The following is a 15047-nucleotide window of genomic DNA, read 5'->3' on the forward strand; positions in this document are numbered from 1 at the left end:
AAGAGACGCCAGTTTAATTAAATCTTTCCATCAAAAAAAAAAAAAAAGAGTAACATTTACCTCTCCTTCTGCAGCTTGTATGTGGAATAAATTATGCATCTTCAAGCCTAAACTTTGCCTGGTCTTTTAATATACTTGTCCAAAGATACTGCTGAATAGTATAGTTGGTCTTGGTCTCAACACTATTTTGCCTGTCCAGCATCCAAAACTCCCGTGCCAATCTGGCAGAGTTCTGACATTCAATATCGTGATGCTTACCTTCCTTGATTTCGGAGAAATTTATTTCACAAACAGTGGACTACTCTACTGCAAGATGGCCCTAAGACACAGTGTGAGGATGTGAAGACTGACATCAGCAAAACAGACCATGTATATTATTATTCCTATGCATGTCTATTATTATTCATACTTGTTTATTTTTTTTAATTTAGCTCTATAGCTTAATGTTTACTTGACCCTAAATTAGCAAATTGCAGAATATATGCCTATACGTTAACATTTGGCTAGGCGTATTTTTCTAAATAAGACATTGTTCTATTCTCACGATTCACATAAAAGATCTCATGCTATTGTGGACATTTACAGAGTTATCCAGGAAAATACCTAACTATACAAAAATGTCTGCTTTAATTTATTGATTCATTTTGGACCATCATGGGAAACTTAGGGCCTAAAAATATCTTACCCATAGGCTTTATGTTCACATTTCACATGTACTGAGAATGACTGACTGTATTAGAGGCCCTTGGTACCTGTTGCTGAAGTTTCTGTTCTCGGTATTTTTCTTGGATTGGACTTGCAGCCAACTGGTTGTAATTGACCCTCTACTGGGACAAGTTAGGATAAGAACATATGCCTTTCCTTACAAAAGGGAGAGAGAAAAAGAGAAGGAGAAAGGCAGAGAGAAAGAGAAATATCACCAGTATTTATTTTAAGTTGCCTTCATTTCCAACTTTTCTGGCAGACTGTCAAGCTTCTGTCATAATGCAGAACTCCATTTAAAAGCAGCTTCTGGAAAAAAAGACTACACAAGGAACTGTAACCTAACTAAAATATAAAATATAAGAATGGAGCAGTAGACTTATTTCTGCCTTGTAGGGTAGACAGTACACCTGATACAGCCATAAGGTTTCTGCATATGAAATGCCAGGCTGGCATTTCTCTTTAGGGCAGTCATTAGTCAATTTGTCATACATCATGCAAACGTAAATTACTAAATTCTAACTGTGAATGTGCAAACCTCCAATGGTTCTTTACCTCAGGCCAACTATTTCTAGGCTAAACAAACTTGACACCAGGCTTCAGCAGCAATAGTAACAATTCCACAAGGATCTCAAGGGAATTAGTGGCTGTACCATGTGAAAATATGCAAATTCTATCTAATTTTTAGTGCGTGAAAAGGGAACTTTATTTTTGATAAACTTTTGCATGCAGAAAAGTATATTAAAATACAAAGTTATTGTCTGCTTAGGTGTTGCTTTCTGCAGCATGCTATATGTTAAGCTTTGGTGCACATAATGGAAACTGCCACCATCTTGCCATCACTGATGAGCTCACACTCATGCTAAATTTGTTCTCATTTTTGGTATATAAAGCAAACCTCCCTCTAAAATCAGCAGTCCATATCTAATGGAACTCAGCATCCGCTTTGTTCCTTTCCTGGTATCCACATAAAAGATTTCAGGTGTAAACTTACTAGAAAGCTTTTTTTCTTTGTATATGTGTGAAAGCTTATGATTTTGATACATACATCTCTTCATACTAAAGGAGTATGTAGCATCCTTGCTAGTGAAATATATGAACACTTCAGACATTCAGACCCAAATTAGAGACTCAGTTGCAAAACACTAACTGATGAAATCTAGCCCCTCCTCAAAGACAGATGAGATTCCTTCGTTTTGTCATTGAAACACTCCAACCTCTACCATAAAATACCACAGTGGGGAACAGACTGCACAGCCAAAGACTCCTGTGGCATCTTTAATAAACACAAACATTTGTCGTCACTATTAGGCACTGCTCCCAAAAGACAACTCCTCAAGTAGCTCAGCATCTTCTAATGCTGCATTAGGATACTGATTCAAGGTTTAACAGATTGTTTAACCACTCCCAGTGCTGACCACAACTTCCAGAGCCAAAATGTCTTGACTGACCAGCTTTTTTCACAACATACATGTGTCCTCATATGTGGATACTAAACCAGCATGGTCCTGCTTAGCTTAGAAAACTTCTGTTGTAGTTGAAGATAAGCTATCAAAGTCAGTGGTAATGTCCTATACAGACTTGGTGAATTACAACGGGCTTATTAGTAATGAACATTTATTTTTAGCCCAAATCAATTGCTAGCTGGATGAAGAGGGCTGTTCTTTCTAAAGTGGCAAATGGCTGTTCAGCAGTTGTTCATCCAGACAGGTAAAACAAGGAAAAAAAAAAAAAAAAGCCTTTCCCACAAGAGAAAAGCATTGCATTAAACATGCTTCTTACCCTCCTGCATACTGTTCAATTCATGCATCTTAGTCCTTACACTCCTCCGTGTCCCCAGCTGGATTCCTGGGCCCATAGGAGTTGTAATGGGCTTGTACATTCAGTAATTGCTGCATGTGACTTCATCATAGGAGACAGTGCAGCCCTCGGGGGAGGTAATAGTAGAAGGAAAGAGAGCATCTGTTCAGCTTTATTTTAACACAGCAGCCAGTCATGGAAGAACCTTCTTTCCTGATTGTTGGTATGAAGGCAAGGATGGCATTAACATCGACAACATGCCTGTAAGCTGGACTGCCACACATGGCAATGGGTATGGCTGGGGTCTCTGAAACCACCCAGGAGAAAATGGGCCTCAGCCATCTTGCAGTGCCGGTTTAGGTATTTACCCATCCACTGCCGAGAGGGAATGAACTCTTGGCAAAAACAAACAAGGAGTCCTGCAGAGAAATTGCCGTATTCTGTATAGTGCACAGGCACTTTCCACAAGAAAATATATATCCTCATGCTTCACATTTTACACTGCTGGCAGTTTAGGATTATCAGAAAAATGTTAAACCACGCAGAATAAGAAGAGTTTCCTATCTTTCTGTCTCTTTTATAAAAGCAGAAACATAACCTCTTTCATGGATTTAACATCATAATTTGTTGCAGCCAAGAGGTTTGTAAGAGCTATGTTATCAAAACTGGAATCATCAAGAAATTGTATCAGAAGACACTGTTTAAGTACAAGTCTAATTACTGCAATCATTTTTTTCTTTTTCTTTCCTTCTTTTTGTTTCCTTTGCATAGATCCACTTAATCCCATCTCTTAGTGTGGGCAAGAGCTGACAGTTGCATGACAAGGAATGTTTCCCTTTGTAAAAGCCTACTTCCTCTCTGTGTAGTTTTAGCCTAATTGAAATGTTTCCTATTAAGCTCAATCAAGGCAGCAATTATCTAATTACTCACTTATGCTTTTCCAGTCAAAAATTGTGCAACCAAGCATATTAGAGGGCTGCATACATATTTATTATTGTTTTTATATGTCCCTGTTTAGGTTTAAGCAGCAATCAAACATTTTTACAGTTCTTTTGTACAGCCCCTAAGTCAGCTTGCTACTATTTTCTCCTACAAAGATTTGCTCATGTCACAAAACCTCCTCTGTGCCTTCTACAAGTTCTGCAGTAGGTAGACAGCAATTTCAGAATCAAGTTACTCCTACATAATATGGTAAAGAGAAAAGTCGGCTGCAAACAAACCCATTTCATATGAATGGGCCTCGCATGAATAAGTTTGCTAGACTGAACTGATCCAAGGGAACTTTTAGGCCTTCTAAATGCACCACATTTATGATGTAACCTTTTTTTAATGGGCTCAACTGAAGAGGGATTTTACAAGACCTCCATAAAAACACATTTTCTGAATGTCTAGACTTATTCTTTAGCAAGATCCCTGAAATCAAGAGTATCAACGCTGCAGGTGATCTGTACTCTGTGTGCCAGTAAATTCATTGTATATGTAATTGAAAAAAACATGAGATCACCAGTGACTGATTTTTATTAAAGCATAACACAAATTACACTACATATATTTACACCATGCCAGTGCTAGGTAGCTACCTGATTCTTGCACAGGCAGCTAGCATGTGATTATTTCTATGGATAAATTATTTAAAAAATTTAGGAAAACTTTGAATGCAAGATACTTTGTTTCAGAATGCTTTATTGCTTTTAATTTGAAGACAAGCACAATACTGTATATCTTTACATAATCTGCATCCCATGCAATGCTTTGTGGTTGGAATTAATTTTACTGATGTAAATTATCTTTTCAAAACTGACTAGTGACTTTGGATACCGTAACTCCTAGGCTCATAACCTAATAAATACACTGTACAGTAACGGCTGGTTTTTCATAATGGTACTGAGCAACCCTTTGTTGAACCTAAAGCCTGTCCCAGTATCCCAGTTTAAGAACACAAAAGAGAAAAAGATTGTCAGCAATGAGTCTAGGTGCCTTTTTTAGCAGGCACTTGAATCACACAGTTTGGATCACAGACACTTAAAGCTCCATTTGAAGTCTAGAAAGTTTTTCCTAGGTTCAAAGTAATCTAGTTTTCTATCTGAGCCTTTTAGAGAGGTCCTTTGAACATGTATATGGCCTATAAAACCACAGCACTCCTTCAGTAGCCTGATGCTGTTGTTGCTTACCTCTTATTGGTTTTCATACCATGCCTCTTTTCTGAGCTAGATATAGCAGAATAGATATATCTGTCCTGCATTGCAGAAATAACACATTAACAGCTTTGACCCTTCACAAAAGGCCTCCTGCAATGTATGACGAAGAAAATTGAGGAATCCTTTTTTGACTTCATGTGGTCCATAAGCAGAAGGTGGAGTCTCAGCAGTGTACGAATCCAGGGACTAAGACACACTGGTTAAACACCTGGTATTTCCCCCTAGCAGTACACAGGCAGGTAGGAGGCCCACCTCACACTCTTGCTCTCGTGCCAGTCCCTGTCTGGGGAGCCCCTGTGCTCACGTGGAAGGGGACAGCAGTGATCTCTGTGACATGCCATCCTCAGCCTTCCCGCAGGGGTTTTGTCTGGGTCTGCAGAACATCAGGCAGTTAAAGCTGACTGTCAGGCACATTCACCCCTTCCTGCTGCCCAGGATGCATCCAGATCAAGCCATCACAGAAAGGCAAAAAAAATCACAATTCTTTAAAGTGACATTATCAGCAAAGACTGGTTAAAAACTATGGGTAATAGCTTTGAGAATGAGAAGACAAAAAGTACCACAAATGAACGCTAGACAAAGACCTCCTATTAAAACATACCAGTTGAGCTGCAGGCAGTAATGTTACAGAGCACAATGCTAAAATTACGATCATGTTGTCCCCTGTGCATGACACATACTACATGTACATAGGTTTGAAGCACACCCATGCAGGGAGTCTGGAAACACTTAGCAGTGATGGCCTGCGCTTGCGCATAAGAAACCTATCTTTAATTTCTAGACTCAGGACATCTGGGGCAAAAGTAGAACTAAATGACATTCACCACACGGCTGCTCTTTACTAACTTGCAAACTAAAAAACCTTGTCATACCGCTATGAACATATTCCTGTTTCTACTTTTTAAAGTGAAAATGTTCATTCTTAATAGAAAGAATAATTTTACACAGTTAGAATGTAAATGGATACTTACACTGTATTTCATAAATTTATGAAATGCACTATTTTTCCCACCACCTGACTCTGATGTTGTTTCATATACATTATCAACAAAAATACAGCTGCCTGGACTTTCTGGAAGATATATGCACGTAGCACACATTCACTCTCCATATACATGGAGGTAATATCCATGTGAAAAATTGAAGAGGTATGTGATACCCATGACTGCATCACCTGCCCACTAATCCAGCTCCCTGGGAGTTAGTCTAACATTCCAAACTCCTGAGCAGCTTCAAACAGCTGCTACTTAAAAAAAAAAAAAAAAAAAAAAAAAAAAAAAAAAAAAGCCCCAAGCTGCTGAATATGACAGTGAGACAGCAAAATGTCTCTCCTGGTAGACATTCTTCTACCTGTATAAATGCTAAAGCACCAAAATCCAGTCCTTTCCCCAGTGAATTTTAACATTGACTGAAAAGATTTATTACAATAACTGCAGCTACAATGAGCAGTTCCAAATTATAAAAAGCATTGAAAGACTCAGAATTCCCAATATCCCAATGCAATGATTGCTACATCCTTAAGAATGAGCACAAAGAAACAGTTTGGCTGCACAGAGGAAAATTTCATTCAAACTCTTAGAAAAACAAACAAACAAACAAAAAAACCACTATGATTACAATACAAAAAAAAAATAATCAGGGAAAAATACTGTAAATTATACCAAGCATATAATCCACATAGTCCTTAAAGTAATAAGAGAAGGACCCTTTCAATCTTTAGCTTTAGTAGGGCTTGTCAGTGAGAGCAACCTTTCTGTTGACACCAATTTGGATGGCACAGAGCAGGATCAGATCCACTATTTCTAACTGAGGCTGAACAATGACATGTAAATGCTTGGGCTCACAGAATACTCTCTTGCATCATTTGTAGTCTGCTGTGTAAGTAAAAGTAATTAGGTCTGTATGGGGAGTCAGGTACACCTCAGCTTTAAACAATTCTGGTCAATACGTTATGTTCTCAATAAGAAATTCTGTCATCTTTTAGTGGTGTTTTCTGTCACTCATCATTGCAGTAATATCAAGTCCTGTCAATGACTCATTTATTGAACATAATGACATGAGGAGCGCTGCTGAATTCAAGTGTGTAACTGTTAGGATGGTACATGCTCCAGCAGAGGAGACATATACCTAGCACTGGTACTAGAGATTATTTTCTTATTTGTTTATTCTTCTGTCAAAACAATTTAAAACTCAGTCTACATTTCTGAAGTAAGTTACTAACCCAAAGAGCCCTGGCTCTTGATTTGATCCCAATACATGATCCAATACATCCCAATACACCCTAATAACATTTTTTTTTCACAGCTAGAGTTGTCAAGCACTGGAACAAGATTCGCGGAGATGTTCTGGAATCTCCATCCTCAGAAATGTGACAACTTGACTGGACATAGCCTGAGCAATCCTATCTAACTTTGCCCCATTATGAGCTGGACCTAAAGACCTCCAGAGGCCCCTCAGCACCTACACGGTCAAATTATTCTAGCAATAATTTTGGTACCAATAATATTAGCAACATACTGAGTCTACCAGACAAAAAGCTCCATATGAATATATACACTAAATAAGGTAATACATCTGAGAATTTCTTATGAATATGTACACTAAGTAAAGTAAAACCTCCAAATTTCATTTATCTCCCTGTTTAGTTTTCCTTTGTCTTATAAAACAGGATCTACCATGGCCATGAAACAGACACTATAACTGGAAATTCATTCCATCTAATTATACTATTTAAACGATACATTTGAATGAGGATAAATTATTAATGAAACTTACAAAGTTGAATTCAAATGTAAAGATTACTTGGATATGTGTAATAATTCTGACTCCCTTTCAAGAGATAAAGCTTTGAAAAATGGAAAAGTTTCAAAAATTGTCTGGATTAAACTTGTTAAAGGGTTTAGGGGAATATAATTCATACAAAGCCAGAAATAAAGCACAACTAAAAGCACATTACTGCTCTGTATTCTGTTATGATTATCATGACATCATTGTTAAGTAATTAGTAAAATAGTTGATTAGGAATTCTGTTTCCATGACACGTGCTAATACTTACAGAGTTTTGCTAGTTAATACCAATAGCTGAAGGAATGCAAAATATTAAAAATAGTATTTATCATTAAAAAGTTCTTCACACTGCAAAGAAGAGTTGCAATGGAAATAAAACAAAAAGGTTTATTAAAAATAGCTACTGATTTGTAACTTTTCCTGAGACCAATAAAATCTGAAGGTAGAAATGTTAAGAGTGGAGCGGGAAAGGACTAGGAGAATTAAAATCCTTAAAATCTTTAAATCATTGTAAAGTCAATAGGGCCAGAGGGGATTGAGAACATTACGAAAGTCCCAACTGCACATGTGGAAAAAAAAAAAAAAAAGAATGGATAAAACATATGTAAAACGTGAACATTTTTATATTAAAAAGAACAGTGCTTCAACTATTATTGCTCTGCCTGATTAGCAAACTGCTTGCTATAAGAATACTGAAGGCTGGAAAGCATGATCTGTACAATTTACCACACTGATTCTCAAGAAAAACATGATGTCAGGATCCTGATGGTAGGTGGTCTTTGAAGGCAATATGTTGATTTCACATAACACAGATTCAATTTAAACTGTATGTGGAAATAGACAATGCACATCCAAAGCACAAACCACAATATATTACCTTCGTACACAGATATGCAACAGCGCAAATTCCTCCAAATTAAAGGTTAAACTGCTCCCAGAGGAAGAGTTGTCTAGCCAGCCCCACAGCAATGTAATCACGTTACAGTCCCCAAAGGAAGTTAGAAGCCATCAGGACAATTGCCTTTGGAATCTACCGTAAAGGCAGACGCTGCTGCCAGTAGCTGGCTTTCCACAGGCAAGGATCTGTTCTTAAAAACAGTTCTAATTCTGCAGCAAGCACCACAGCCGAAACATGGCAATGAAGCAGGAAATGGTCAAAGTCTATCTGCCTTATTCATAGGGACCTGGTTCCTAGGAGCTCGCAAATTTTGCGTTAAACAATCACTAGATAAAGCGAAAAGTGAGCTGGCTGCCCCTCTGCCATTAATTTAACAGTTCTGGCTCTGCTCTTGGCCTTCTTGCACTCAAGAATTCAGCACAATGCCCAGTGCAAGCAGCAAGGGTGAAGGAGGAACCTCTCCTGGTACTACTCATCTCTGGAGGCAGCAAGAGGGGACTTATCCAGCACATGGGAAGGCTGGGGATGAATCTCTTCAGGCCTGAGGGAATTTAAACTGCATCTTTTCTTTTTGTGCTTGTCAATAGCAATTACACAACAAAGAGCACAGCTGTATCCTGCTCTCAGGAGAGAAATTCTCATTTTGGTTACCAGCTGGATGAAATACTCACTGTGCACTCTAAAACGAGCATCTCAGCTGAAAAAGGGATCAAGAATACAGACACAAAATAACGTGCTGTTTGTTTTGTATTGCCTCTCCTTTCAGGTGTGCCCGTTTCTCCCCAGTGACTGCCCAGTTGCTTATCTCTCACACTCCACTCTCTTGTGATACACTGACACCTATTTTTTTAAGTATTGTGATCTTTAAATTGTGATCTGGTAAGTGTTCTGGCCATCCCTCTGCTAAGAAAATGCTGAGATGCTGTCTTTCTGTCAGCCCCTGACTTGATGTTGTAGCCATGCAGAGTTGCTGGTGCCTGGCTCCAGCTGCAGTGCACGAGAATGTGTCCAATTACAGGATTTGCCAGAAGCTATGCCTCAGAAGAAGAAGGGGGGAAATAGTATTTTGCGGTAACAGCACCATACAAAAAAAGCATAAACAGTACATGGCTACTTTATTCACTTTCTATTCCTGAGGTAAATACACGCTGTATTTCAACTTCTGGCAGTCAAATAATTAAAGAGAACTTCCCATTTAGCCAGGACAAGCTCCCTCCAAAGACCTAGAAACGCACTTCAAAAGAAACTGCCATAGAACATTTCTTCTGGTGGCTTTTCATAAGGCTTGGCATAGCATTCTTCTCTTCCGTCCAATTGTTTCTCAGCTAAAAGCACATCCTTTCCTCAACTGCCAGATCATTCATTTAGTTAAGGGAGACACAGCCAACATGTCACACTTTCCAACTTGCTTACAACTCTGTCTTATAACACCTTCCCCTCTCACATGGGGAATCATTACTGGGGTTCAGTATAAAGTCATATTTTCTTTAGATTTAGCCTCAGTGTGAATATCTGTCTGTAAATACAATAATTGCCAAAGCATATGAAAAAGGGATAACTGAAAAAGTAAACATATGTATGAAGTAACTGATGATATAAAGAAGCCTAATGATTAATTCCCCGTGCAAGCACTAAGTACAACATATCCTCAGTGTTATATACTCCTGTATACATACTCTTTATATACATTTGCTAAAAAATGTTATTTATAATAGCCTTTCACAAAGGTGCTACGGATGGGTCCAATGACGCCAGATGCTAAGAACTCTCAATTCCAATTAATTTTAATGAGAGCTGAAACCATTCAAAATGTCCACCCCTGTTGCTAGTTAAGTAGTGACCTTGCAGTCACACTGGAATTTCTAAATCCTAGAAAAATTATGCAACAAGACATACATAATGCCAAATTGAAGTAGGTAGGCTCACCCTGTTTGCAGTTTACCGATACAAATATCCTCTTCCCCTCTCTCTAAACAGGTCTGATCCTTTTCTACTCATTTTCCTCCTGTGTTTTCTTGTGCCACAATGACCAAGAGAGACAACAGCTGACCAGTTCCTAAAAACACTGAAAAACTGAAATCTGTGCCATTCAACCTTCACATCATTTCAGATACCCTGCTGATTCTGCCTGATACTGTGGACTGTGAGCAAAGTTTTGAGAATGAGCTGGTACTAACCAGTTGTATGTTTTTAGAGGATAAGGGAGAATAGGCTTCATACTGAGCCAAATTATCTGAGATGCGTGCAGTTTCTCACCCTCACAGCAGGATTACAGAGACAAGCATATTTGGATTCAGAACACTGTGAATTAGAAATTTAATACTAAAAGTAAAGTAATAGACAGTAAAACAAACTGCAGTTAATACACAGTGAAAATAGGCTAAATAATCTGTTTCCCAGAGGTAAATGAGTTTTTTTCACCTACATTTGTACAGAAAAGGGGAATACTGAAGACTCAGACAGTTACTTGCCTCTCATACAGCTGGAAATAGTGAGAGGAACTGTAAACTGAGTTTCGAGAGGGACAGACTGAGGGCATCTGCCTCAAATTATGTTGGGAGCAACTGTTACATAGTATGCTTGTACTTAAATAGATGAATTTCTGTGCACTGCCAAGATTATAATTTCTAGTCTGCCTCAGTCTCTACCTCTATTTCTTTTGGCTCTAAGCAAGGCAGAAACAGAGATGCTATGTGACTTTCCTACAGAAATAAAAAGGTCCCAGACATACAGTCCAGTTATCTCAATTCAGCTAGTTAACATGCATCAGCTGAACCATGCTAACTGCCTTTGTACCCATTCTTAGCCCTAGGAATATGTACTGGTTTGATTTACAGGCCAACCTACAGACAGCAGGCTAAATTGTAAAGCCATAATAGCACATGCTCAATGTTGAGCTTTCATGGACAGTGTGAGAATTGAAATTGTGGCTCCCTCACTCCTCACCCTGCAGGTCAGTCCTAAGATACTCTCAGAGCAACACTAAGCAATATGCTACAGTCAGATCTGCTTCCCCAACATTTCTATTTTATTTCCCCAATATATTTCAAGAGCTGAATTGATATATAGTTAGGAGTTCCAAAATTACTCTGAAGTAAACAGAAATTAGCATATTTTTCTGATTTACTGCTTTGGGTTCCAGTCTTACATGGACTTACATGGATAATACAGCACTTACAGCACTTACATGGATAATGTGCTTAGCTTTAAATGAATGAGTAGGCCAACTAGCACTAGTGGGGCCACTTATGGGCATGAGAGTCTCCAAAATCACTGGCCTCTTTTATTTGCACTGAGGAAGCCTTAAAACTTATTTATCACAGAGGGTGGAATTTATCTGATCTACCACTTTAGGAAAAAAGTCAGGCATCTAGTGGAAAGAAACAACTTTCCACTCAACCAGGAGCGATATAAGCTTCCTAGGAGAACATTTATCCCCACTTTAAATACAGGTCTTAGTAGTACATGCATATTCCCTTTTTTTAATATACATTTTTACTTTTTGCGATAACTAAAAATGAATGTCTACTGCTCTAGGAGCAGTCATCCTGCAAAAAAATATGACTAAACCAAAATCATTTTAGATACCAAACTTCCGAGAACTCTGCTCTCACTGCATGAAACCTAGAGGGCAAAGAGGAGCAATGGCTATTTTTCTACCTCATTTTTTTTTCTTATTCATCAAAGGTGAATTGTAGCTACTTCTTTAAGAATGAAAAAGATACTGTGTATCTAAAAAGCGGGTATTGTGCTTATGAAATAAATATGCATATTATTCTCAAACACATAAATAGATAGTGTGACTCTAAGAGACATTGTACTCTTCAGTTTACTGGCATCACTAAAGCAAAGCCTCAGAGACAGAGGGATATTGAAAATAAAAAACATCAAAGCTCTTGACAGGCAATTGGAAATTCAGTGTTATAATGCAGATACAGAAGAAATTCATGTTTCTCAAAAGCTGTTTTGGAAAATGAATATGACCTCCACGTTAATCTTTAGAGATACACATAATACTAACATGGAAGTCATGCATGTTATGTAGGCATGCACATATACACTGATGTTAATTTTAATATCATTACAAAAGCACAATACTAAGGATTAATGATGAATGTGACCTCAAAATAAAAACCTAGAATATATGAGAACTCAATTTTAAGCTGGTAGTTTTAAAATAAACATTCAATTAAGAAAATACTTAGGAATAGAGGGCGTGTTGAAGAAATGGTATGCAACAACAAGAAAACTGACTTACACAAAACATTTTCTCAAGAACTTTTTTTCTATCTGGAGTCAGCAGAAGCAGTTTTTAGACTGGGGGGGGAGGTGTTTGCTTTTGTTGATGTTACTGTTTTTCTTTGTTTTGTTTTAAATTTCTCTCCCCTCCACTTCTCACAACATCATATTTTTTTATACTAGATCTCAGGGAAAGAAGCATGGGAGAAACAATGATGCACACACAGAATATCACACGGGAAATAAAAGGAGGGTGGGGGGTGTTCAAAAGTTCCATTCATCCCCTGGTTCCCTCTTCCCATCTTTGTTGAAAGATCCCATAGCAAATTCCAGTGACAACACAGCAGATGAGACTTTCTCCAGTGGACATACATGCCTCTCCATTCACCACTATTCTGTATGTAAACAAAGGCACATAAAGAAATTAAATATTTATTTATTCACGATGCTTTGAGAACAATTGCTAGAATACAAACTGTACCAAAATACATGGCATATTACCCCAGTTTTAAAGTGCTTGTTTTATCCTATTAATCTGTTGTCCACCATAAAAACCCACTGCACTGATACAGAAGTATCATTAAGCAGGTGTTATTAGCATTCTAATTGTTAATTCTTCCAGAAAGAAGTAGACTATTGCACTACATTACAATGAAGATTATTTTTCAAGTCCTTAAGTAGTAAGTGATCTCCTGCTCCTCATGCTCCTGAGATAAAGAATCAGACAATGATCCATCTCAGTGGCTCTGTCAGCAATTGCCATGCTGGCTGACAAGCTGAAGAGTTGGACTTCTCCATGCTGTCAATTGTTAGAATTTTAAAAGAAATTGAAATAAGTACTTCTTTCTCAGAATTATAATCTCAGTCTTTCAATTCTCATCTCAGTAGGGAAAAGCAGAAATGAAAGACTTCTGTTCCATTAAAAAATAATAATAATAATAATAAAATAGAAAAAAAAAAGAGTAGAAGAGCAGTTTAGAAGAATTTTTGACTTTAGGAACTTGATACTAACTTTTGAAATCAATGTTAAAATGCATTCTTAAAAAAAAAAAAAAAAAGGAAAAAACCTACATCTGTAATAGAGTAGCAAAATGCTCATGCTACCAGTCTTCCACTGCTTTCCAGTCTGGAGGACAACCAAGAAATGAGAACTACAGGAGATCGCTGCTTCTTTGCTTGCACCCACAGGCAAGAGACTTCAGCATGGAAGTCAAAATGAGATGCGTTTTCAAAACAGTTTGTAGAATTCATTCATGAGACAGGCTGAATATTTACTACAAACTACATATCTTCCTTCATTGGCTAGGCAGTGGGTGGATGTGGCTTCTTTTCCCATCATGTCATCACATGTTGCTGGCTGCAGGGAGGGTCAATATTTGTCTGCCTTCTCTTTGCCCATTACTGTTGTTCCCCCTCTCGCCCCCCCCCCCTCCTTTTTTTTTTTAAATATTGTAGTCTAGTTCCATTTCTCTGGATATTCTCATACTACAGTAGCATTAGTTGAAATTAACAGGAAAACAATCTTCATTTGATTACAATTAAGTATGGGTGAACTACTATTATGCAGTTTAAAAAAAATAAATAGACGTACTGGGCATGAGGACTGCAATGCCAGACTTCACAGCCTGCTGTGACATAAAGTAAGCGTTTGTAAATTTCTGACTATCTCTGGTTGGTGTCCAACTGGAAATCGATTTGATGTCATTTTTCCTTAAAGGTTGTGTATAATTCCAGAATCCTAGCCAACATTTCCTTTCTCAATAAACTAGGATCTAAAGATGTGTGAGAGCTGCAACTGAACTTACACTGGATGCCACAGTTTGCCCACTCGCTGCACTACCAATTACCAAAAATGTTACTTTGTAAAAATTTTTGTATTCTTTGGTATTGAAAAATAGTATATAAAGTCATTTTTAATATGAATGTATATGTAAAATGGATTTTGAATGTGTGCAGCTTTGTTTTGATGGGTCCCTCAACATATAGGCAGTAAAAGTTATAGGTATGTTTTATATTCCCAGTTCCTTATAGAAATGGATTGGGAAAGCTGTTTCCAATACTTTGTCAGTGTACATTTTAATAGGGAAAAATAACTGCTGATTATTATGAAACAATGAGCCCTATTTCAAGTAATCCAGCCAATCAGTAGAAAGGATTTTAGGCCTTCTGTTTTATATTTGTGTGCAAACAGCTGTATTTCATTTTTTAGCCTCTTTGTTTTCTGAAGCTTTTTAACTTTTTGTCAGATAAAATCCATGTTGTCATGGTGGCCAACACACTAGTGAAATTAGGGTGGAGGAAGGGGGAGAGCTATAGGGGAAGAGAAAGCCCCCTGCTTGAAGTTTGTAAAATAAATAAATAAGAATGCAAAGAATAAGTAAGAACAGTTTATCCCTACGTAAAATATCAACTCCACAACACTT

General features: G+C 37.7%; 1 protein-coding gene across 5 annotated transcripts in view; it reads right to left on the bottom strand.

Annotated features, from left to right (window-relative positions):
* The window catches only part of SLC25A21 (solute carrier family 25 member 21), a 253932-nt gene that overhangs the window by 174985 nt on the left and 63900 nt on the right, over nucleotides 1-15047 (bottom strand). Inside the window, exon 1 of one of the 5 annotated variants that reach the window (XM_083837789.1) lies at nucleotides 2485-2599. The exons of the other annotated variants lie outside the window; for them this stretch is intronic. Within the exon in view, the coding sequence (XP_083693915.1) occupies nucleotides 2485-2584 (100 nt within the window). The 5' untranslated portion in view covers nucleotides 2585-2599. Of the gene's footprint in view, nucleotides 1-2484; nucleotides 2600-15047 lie in introns of those variants that run through there. 5 annotated transcript variants of the gene reach the window in all.

This window comes from Anser anser, assembly GCF_964211835.1.
Source record: "Anser anser genome assembly, chromosome: 5".
NCBI classification, from domain to species: Eukaryota; Metazoa; Chordata; class Aves; order Anseriformes; family Anatidae; genus Anser; species Anser anser.